General features: G+C 36.0%; 1 protein-coding gene across 3 annotated transcripts in view; it reads right to left on the bottom strand.

Moving 5' to 3' along the window:
* Positions 1-214: 214 nt before the first annotated feature.
* Positions 215-8,846, bottom strand: part of TASP1 (taspase 1) — a 90,153-nt gene continuing 81,521 nt past the window's right edge. For 2 of the 3 annotated variants that reach the window (XR_005933034.1, XM_030022407.2), the window contains one exon: positions 215-1,710. Coding sequence is in view for 1 of the 3 variants with exons in the window: in XM_030022407.2 (XP_029878267.1) it covers positions 1,618-1,710 (93 nt within the window). In the remaining 2 variants the exon portion in view is untranslated. The remainder of the gene's footprint in view (positions 1,711-8,846) is intronic. The other variant, XR_005933032.1, reaches the window with a different exon arrangement.

Below are 8,846 nucleotides of genomic sequence, written 5' to 3'. Positions count from 1 at the left end.
TATCAGCTGAGGATCCAACCTGATAGCACAAACTACTTCAAAGAGATGCAGTCCACTTTGTGTTTCTGCAACCCGGATAGCCTCTGTTTCTTATTATTCAGAGAGCTGTATAGAATTACCTTCAACTATAGGACTACACTGATGTCACAACTAAAAAACCACACAAAGATGACAGTATCTCAATGTATGCTGTAACATAACAGTGAAAATGAACTCAGGCTATTAAAAAAATTTATTAAGATTTTTATCCATGAAAGATTGGTACTACAATCAATGTAACCATTTAATCAGTCAAGTATGTCTGTTATAGGCAGGCACAACATTACAAAACAGGCAAATACAATGCCTGATTAAGCGAATACAGTCTGAATATCTATTTATCCACTATTTCTGAAAACAGAATTATCAAATATCCACCAGGGAAAAAGATGAACTATTTTAGTTTCTCTTTGGCATACTTATCAGAACAATGAATTAATTACAAAAGTCTTCTATTGCTGCCAGTGCTATGAAGAAAAAAAGTACTGAATGGAAGATTGGATGTCAGAACTCACTTTTAGGTCTCAGGCGACCTGACTAACGTTATCAGAACTGGTGACAAAAGACAGTTCAGCTGCCAATGCTTCACAAGGCAGACAAGGATTACATTGTTTTATAATGCAGTTTTGTTGAAGGTATAAAAAGAATTACAGTAAATTTATGCACAGTACATACATATTACACACAGTTATATAAATACCCATGCTGTGGCTGGACTTTAGGAAGTTGCTTTATCAATAAGAAAGCTAGTATCAGACCTCCCAAAATCCATTTAATACACATTGCACTTCGCATCCAGTAATATGTTCAATTTCTGTACCTCTCAAAAATAGATTTAAAACAGAAGCGAAGAATAATAGCGAATCTTTCCATAAACTTTGTTTTCTTATTTACATTGTAATATTCCATTATACATAAAGACTGCGTTACGATACATCATCTTCATATAGCTTTTTGTAATACATACAGCTTGAAGCTATTAACATCTTAGTTTGGGAACAGAGATATGACCTATAAGACTATTTAAAAACAATTCTAGCCTTAATTTTGCTCTAGTTTGTTTCACTGAAACCATTCTTTGACAAAAAAAATTCCTCCTTATTGGGGAGGAAAAAAACAACCCATGTTTAAACCACCACTGGATTTCCTTAAACCACTGAGAAACTTAGAAACCATAATCATTTTTTGCATAATTATATAGCCACTTCAGAGGCCTGTTACTTTTAAATTTAGACCATGAATGACAATTGTGACCATATCTTTAAATTAAAAAAAATTTTTTGAACTTCCTATTATTTTTCAAATATAAAACAATGAAAACGCAATCATTAATCATACATAATCTTTGCACAACTGGGAAGAGTTCCTATTTTATTAGGGGAAAAATGAACATGCACATACCCCCATTCACAGGGTAAGAACATAAACTACAGCAGCACTTGTCTCAAGTTATGGTGCACATGGTTGCAATACGGGGTATAAAACAAGAGTAGAATTTCCAACATCTGTTAAAACACAAAAAACTTATTGTACAAAAAGTCATTCACATTCTTCGCAATGAAGTGAGGAATCAGCTGTTCAGCTTTCTGGACTCTCCAGCCTGCAAACTCCTCCTTCTATTGCCACAGACTGTCCTGCCACGGCTCCAGGAGGAAGTCTTGAAATGTGAGTCTGTGGAAAGTCAAGACAGTATTATCCAGTGAGAAGAGAGGCAAAATTATGCAGGGGACAAAGCAAGCTTGTAAGTATTGAACAATTAAGCTGTTCCATCACTGAAGTCTGAGGGCAAACTACAAAGCAACTTGAAAAGTTGCAAACAACTAGGATTGTTTTTTTTTTTTTTATTTTGTTTGCATTAATGTTTAACACATGAAGAGGAAGACCATGACAGATGGGTAGAAAAGGTACAGCGGATGACCCAGCACACTGAAAGTAGAAGAAAGGAATATCCAGCATGAAGACAAAAGAAAAATAACTGTGGCATTCCGTGGTTTAATAAGTCTATTTCTTAGGGAGATTCAAAAAAAGTTTAGTACTGCATACAGAAATACACCTTACAGAAATCTTAGACACAATAAACTATTTGACAGAGAGAAACTAACACTTCAGAGCCTAAGGCAACTGCAATGATCAGGATGCAAAGAAGAAATTTCTCTGCATAAAATACCTACTTGTCCACCTAAAAAAACCCCCACTTCCTCTAAAATATTTGTTGCCAACTGTCAAATAAACGGACCCAAAGAGCAGTTGTGTTTCTGTCAACAGGCATCTTTTCCATGGAGAAGTTTTAAAAGCAGGCCTTTGAGATGGCTCTGTAATATTTCAGCCAGAGAGCAAAAGCCAGAGAGGGGGCACATGTGTTTGTGTACAAAAAACTTCAGCTTATAACTCTATCGTAACTCAGTGACACTGAAAATCTCTTAAAGATCCTTTATATTCTGAGGCGCATTTTATCACTGATGCACATTTGCTTGCAAAAAGATACTTTGACTTATCATTAGAAATAATGACTTCCTCCTCTGCCCCTTGCACACGTTTTTATACTGTGAAAACTGCTTATGTTTTCATTCACACTGCCAATTTTGAGCTACAGCAAGAGCCACTTACAGATATATTGACTGCTTTCATACAGGGCCAAGTGGCTAAAGCAGTGTTTACACAGAACAACAAAAAGGAGTCAGAGGCATCTTCCTACAAACTTTACTGTTTCCTACTTTCAGAGCTGCTGAGTGGGCTCTGGTAAAACACAAAAAAGAGCCTTCATGAAACTCCAAAATGCAATAGGGCTGATAACAGCATTTACACAGGCTTGAGGCAGAAAGTAGCAATCACAGGGACTCACCAGCTCAAGCTACACTCCAACCATGCCTCCCACGGAAGCGAGAGTGCTGGCCTTCATTCCCCTCATGAGTTACAAGTTTCACCAAGTGATTCATTAATGCTCAGACAATATAATGGTTAAACAATTATTAAATTAGGAACTAGAAATGATTCCTACTACGATATAAAGCTCACAACATAGAAGTTGCTGGCATTTAGAAATTACAGCTTCCTCTAAGTGCAGCCAACTACATATTTAAGTTTTAGTATGTACATTATCCCATTTAAACGATTCAACTGCTGCAAAAATGTGTAACTTGCAATGAGGGCAACAGACAACAAAAAGTATAGATGTAAAAGTTCAGTAAGAATAACTTGCATCAATTGAGCAGCAAGTGATTTGAAAATCACTTTTCAAATTCATTGCATCAGAGACATTCTGTATCTCAGAGGCAGCTTCTTGTAATTCCTTTCTTGATAAGGGTATCCTGGTGTCTGCTCTTAGGTGGTCTTGTTTCCAGTTAAATTACAGTATGAGATTTAATTAAAAACATTTAAAGGTTTTCATTTTACTGTTAAAACTTTGATCTCCGGCCTTCCTGCTTGATGTATGAACATCTTCCTACTTTCAGAACAATTTTGGTTACAACTGTGCTTTACCACTTCAAGAAGAAAAGATTCTTTTCAAATCTGTTAGTTTCCCCCAAAACGTAACTGACAATTTTTTGAGATATTATTTCATAAGTTTAAATAAAATACAAAAAAGAAAAAGGAAGAAAAACAAGCGGAAGAAGGTTATTTTTCATTTTATGACCGAGAGACCCAAGTCATTTTTCCAGGTCTGTGAAAATTTCTAAATGAAAAGTGGGATAGGATGACAGTGTAAAAGCAACATTGTATGATGGGCACAGTAGCAAATTTCCTCAGTGGAAGAATCCACTGACTGTTTAGTGAGATACTGCAATCAAAGCAAGCCAGTGGTCCACTCTAAGGCAGGCATCATTTATGAGTGAGATGGCTTATACAGTGATCAGTCTGAATTATCAGCACATCATTGCAGCAATACAATAAAAAGCACAGAGGCCAAGGATGCTGCCAAGAGGCATAAGAGAGGAAGCTTGTTACTGAAACAGAAGAAATATTAGCACCATCATGATTATCATGAATCTTATAATAAATTTTTTTCATTATAACTACAACAGACCTGATTTGTGTAAATTAGTTTTCTGACCCAAGTTATGAATTAACCTTTTGCATAGGCTTGACTTATCCCACAAATCAAAGTTAAATGCCTAATAAGCCCTTATGCAATTGCAGGCGCAAAATGTGAGGCTTCATTGAATCCACATGAAATTTATAGATCCTGTTATTTTAAAAAGTTAGTTAAGCATAATATCCCAATAAGTTTTTGAGCACAGAAAGGAAAATATACAAGAGGGGATAAGCAGATAGTCAATATCTATCAATACATTATAAAGTAGCTATGCTTAAATAGCTGTCCAAAACACACTTCCTGTACAAAACCTCATTTCCTATAAAAGGAAAAACACGTTTCCCACACAAAAGACCCCAAACCACTATACACTAGCATCTGTACATTTCCACTTACAGAAACACCCAAACCACATATAACAAAACCTTTCTTAAAGCCTTTACTTGCATCCTGTTTATTTGCATACTTTATATGATGGAGCAAATACAGATGCTGTTTTACACTGACTACTTCTTATTACTTTCACCAATGGCTGCCTTATGTAGAAGAAAAACAAGACAGATTTATGATGATAGTGTTTAAAATATGCTACCTAATAAGTAATATGAAAGGATAACATTGCCATATCAAGACAACTTCAGATAAACTTCCAAGTGAATTCTTATAATTGTATCTCCCTTGTTCTTAGCCGTAAGAACAAACTCTAGTAAATAAAAAGAAAGATCAAAGAATATTTAATATTTTCAAATGCAACCACAGAACTTATTTGTAGAGTTCGTTACATTTTTATATCCCAACATCATATTTTACATTAAGTCCAGATTGTACAGTGGATTAGGTTTAGATTTTTAAAACATAAAAATAAAAAGCAAACAAAAAAGAACACCACTGGAAAGCTTTTAATTGAATTTGATTAGTCTGTCAGCTTTACAAGCTGAATGAAACCACATCTGGGGGAAATTGTGCCTGGGAGCACAAAAATGGGAAAAGAAAAAGTTTTCCTGAATTAATCCTCCATTCAGCTTCGTGGAAGCCTCTCTTTGAGGAAACCATATGCCAAGGAAAGGTAGATTAAGAACGTCAGGGCTACCCATATCTTCAGCTCTACAAATAGAAATTTTACTGTCCCTGAGAATATTCTGATTTGATTTGCTTTCCTAGAGAAAAGTGGAGTTGGTGAGGGCCTAGTAGGAGCAGAGGTCCTGACAGCTAGGAAACCAGTTAGTCACCACAGACCTTTGTCTGTGGCTTCTAGGAGGAATCTCTTGCCCACATTTCAAAAGGAAAAAAGATAAATGCTAGATGAAAGACTTGATTTTGCTTCCCACCCCTCCATAAAGCACAAACATGCTAACCAACCTTCCAACACTGATTCTTGCTCCGTGTACTTGCCATCCAAACACATGACATTTCCCTCTTTCCCTCCTAACCAAACCAAAACCATGGAGCAGCCAGCTCCCCCAACCCCAAAGCTGCAGACACTGCCTGTGCAATGTTACTATCTCTCAGTCCCTTTTGATGCACACTGGAAAGTTTCCCACTATCCTTCGAGTCCAAAACTAATAGGTCTTTCTGCCCTGGAATAAGTGTTAACTGCTACAGGGTCAATATATCGTTTCATCTTCTTGTCACGAACATTGTGTCTATTTTTTGAGTTACGTATTTTTAGTATACCTTTTTTAAAAAAGTAAAATAAAAATACTAAAAGTTGTGCCAAGGCTTACTTTACTTCAAGTCTCATAGGTAAAGATTCTGAAACAACCTTGAGACCAACTAACATAAAAAATATGTTTTTTAGTCTTTAAAGAGCTACTCTACTCCTTTTATTCACATAAGAGTATTAGTTTGTCACAACAGCTTCATTTTTTTTTCATTAAAAGCATAAATACAATGTAAAATGAATATAAAGTTTAAGCCAAAAGACAAATAGTGCTGCATGAGAAAACTGAAGTCAATCTAACACTGCCAACAGGACAGAGTACAACTACCAGATGGCAGCACCTTCAGTTCTTAAGCAAATCTAGGGAGTACTGCATGCGTTTAGCTTTCCTATTACATGCTCAGGATGTGCTTTGGACAGAATAATTAATAAAACAATCTTTTTCCATTCATCACCCTACTGAGATGAAATATAACGAAAGACCAAGGAGATAACATACTTAATGAAATTGCTTTCTACCACCTTACTCCCTAAAGAAAAGTACCACCAAACCCATATATTCTTTAGAAATTCAGAATCACTCAGAGGTCTACGAGCTTTCTAGCTGGGTACACACTTCCATCATAAGAACCATCTGGCCACCTATTCTGAATTTACTTTCTAGGCAGTAATAGCCCATTTGGACACCAATAGCCATCCTCTGCTGCTCTGTCTACTGGGAAGCTCCCCTCTAACATGGTTTGAATGTACACCTGCCATATGACAGGAGAAGGTGCCCTGCAAAATACTGGTAAGTGCTGCTATCAGAATATCCCATGTGCAACTTATTTGGTAAAAATCTTAAAAAAGGAAAAAAAAAAGGGGGGAGGAGAAAAAAAAAAAAAAAAAAAGAGGGGCTCCAGAATTATTACCCTTGTGGGCAAAAGACAGACAGACATACTGATGGTGTGCTTCTGGCTCTCAGGCACTGAAAATACTGATTCTACATACAGGTTTGTTTAGGAAGCTAACGGTTTTCCAAGCACAAGTTCATTCTGTGGGTTAAGTATATTACTATACGCTATTTACCTATCTAAAACCATTAATATAATGCATTAGAAAAAAAATACCAAATTTTAAGGAAGTTGAAAACTAAAGCATTTTCATCTCTCTAAATCATTCATACACGTATTTAGACAGTCTAAAGCCATGTACCAACCAATCATCTATTCAGCTCAGTGTCCCAGGCTTTTGTAGTGGTATTCTAAAATACTGCCATATATCTTAAAATGTGATTTTTACCATTCTGAATTGCAGGTGCTAAGTCAGGTTATTGCATTTATATTTGCATACCTGGATGCACAATCCCATCTTCTCTGCTCCATTCTAAAATGTCGGCCAAATATGTGGAGAGTTCCAGAACTACTGGGTTTATGCAAGAACTCAACCCAAAAAGCTGAACTTATCTTCCCATCTCAGAACCCATAATTTCCACAAAGGTCTACAAGCCAAATATTTTAAATTGTAACTTAGCAGTGAAGGTTATTTCCAACAAATATAAATACCTTATTTTTATGAGAGAACTGGATGCTCTACTGTATGCACGGAGTTCTTTTCAAGTGAAAATTTCTGACTGATTCCCCGGTCTCCAGACAAGAGTACAGATTAAAGAAGAAAATAAAAAACCAACCTACAATAGTGACATATACTTTTCCTGTCTCATGAAGTTAAAAGACTGTCTCTGTAGTCTGAAATGAATGACTGAATTATTTGACTTAATATTTCTGTTAACTAAACAGGCTCAGTAAATTTTTCCAGCAATTTTCAAATTGGAATTAGGATTCTTCCAAGATGTATTTCTTCACCCAATAAGCACTGGATAACTGCCCTTCTCCTGACAAAGGGCTTTCACAGACCTTTTACTCACAAAGTAACATACAGAAGTCCATCATCAGAAAACCAACAACAATGACTATAATCAGCGTTTGTCATATGTATCACTTCAAACAGAGGGAGGTAATTTTGCTAAATTTTACAGTGTTAGTAAAGGCGAATAAATCTGATTATGACACCTAACATCTCAACACAAAAAGCACACTGGAAATGGTCTCCCTGTCCACTGTTTGCTCATACTAGAAAATGAAATTAACTGTCAAAGATTAAGTTTCTGTTTGCATATTGCAACCACCACAGCAGTTGTTGCTGACGGATGTTTTCAAACACAGCAATATGCAACACTCTCCACCACTGTTATCCTATATCTTGCAAAGCAACTTGAATTTGGTTCATTAGAAAATGGAAAGAATGGCATATGTAGCTTTGCAATATTAAAATCTGCCATAACATAAAGCTTAGCAATTCATGTTGTAAGAACTGAATATTTGCCAAAGAGAGATTTAAATTGGCAACTGAATTGGATTACATTCAATACTACAACTAAATTTTTAGAATTTGTTGTCTAGGTCATCTAGCTGTTACAAAAACTAAAACCTACGAAACTGAACTACAAGGATATCTCAAGAGTATTGCAACATTTACAATAATTGCATAAGTTACCAAAACTTATACACAGATCATATAGTGAATTTATACATGCTAAGAACCATAGTGAGTTGACAAATTATTTCAAATACGTATGTATAACACAAGACCAAAACTGCACATTATTGGTATTGAGATTGGATCTCTCACTGTGAAGAAAGCACTCTAACTTCAAACACTACTGAAAACACTGTGAAGAAGTAACTATTTTCAAGCAAAAACATTATCCATCCACCACCAACTACTCTCAATCACTAAGATAATACAAGAAACTTTGGAGATCCAGGAAAAAAAGAAGTTCTGTGGCACATCCTGCTCACAGAATACTGTGGGCCTCGAGTGAACAAATACTCTGCAGAACCTGTCTGAGATAAAAGGGCTCCTGCTTGATTATGCACAGATACACAACATTAAATCAAAGAAAGGCTGCCTACCCATAACCAGAACCTTCAAGAGATGCAGTTGGTACGTGAATTCACATTGCAGGCATACGCTGCACCGTCATTTGAGACTGAAGAAATTCTTTTCCTCTGCAGCATCCTCCTTTGGGCAAGCAGACAAGGAACAAGAAAATATGAAGACTATGTAACTAAG

Source organism: Aquila chrysaetos, chromosome 8, assembly GCF_900496995.4.
Source record: "Aquila chrysaetos chrysaetos chromosome 8, bAquChr1.4, whole genome shotgun sequence".
Taxonomy (NCBI): domain Eukaryota; kingdom Metazoa; phylum Chordata; class Aves; order Accipitriformes; family Accipitridae; genus Aquila; species Aquila chrysaetos.
Note: the sequence above shows the minus strand (reverse complement) of the source record. Positions and strands in the feature narration are given on the sequence as shown.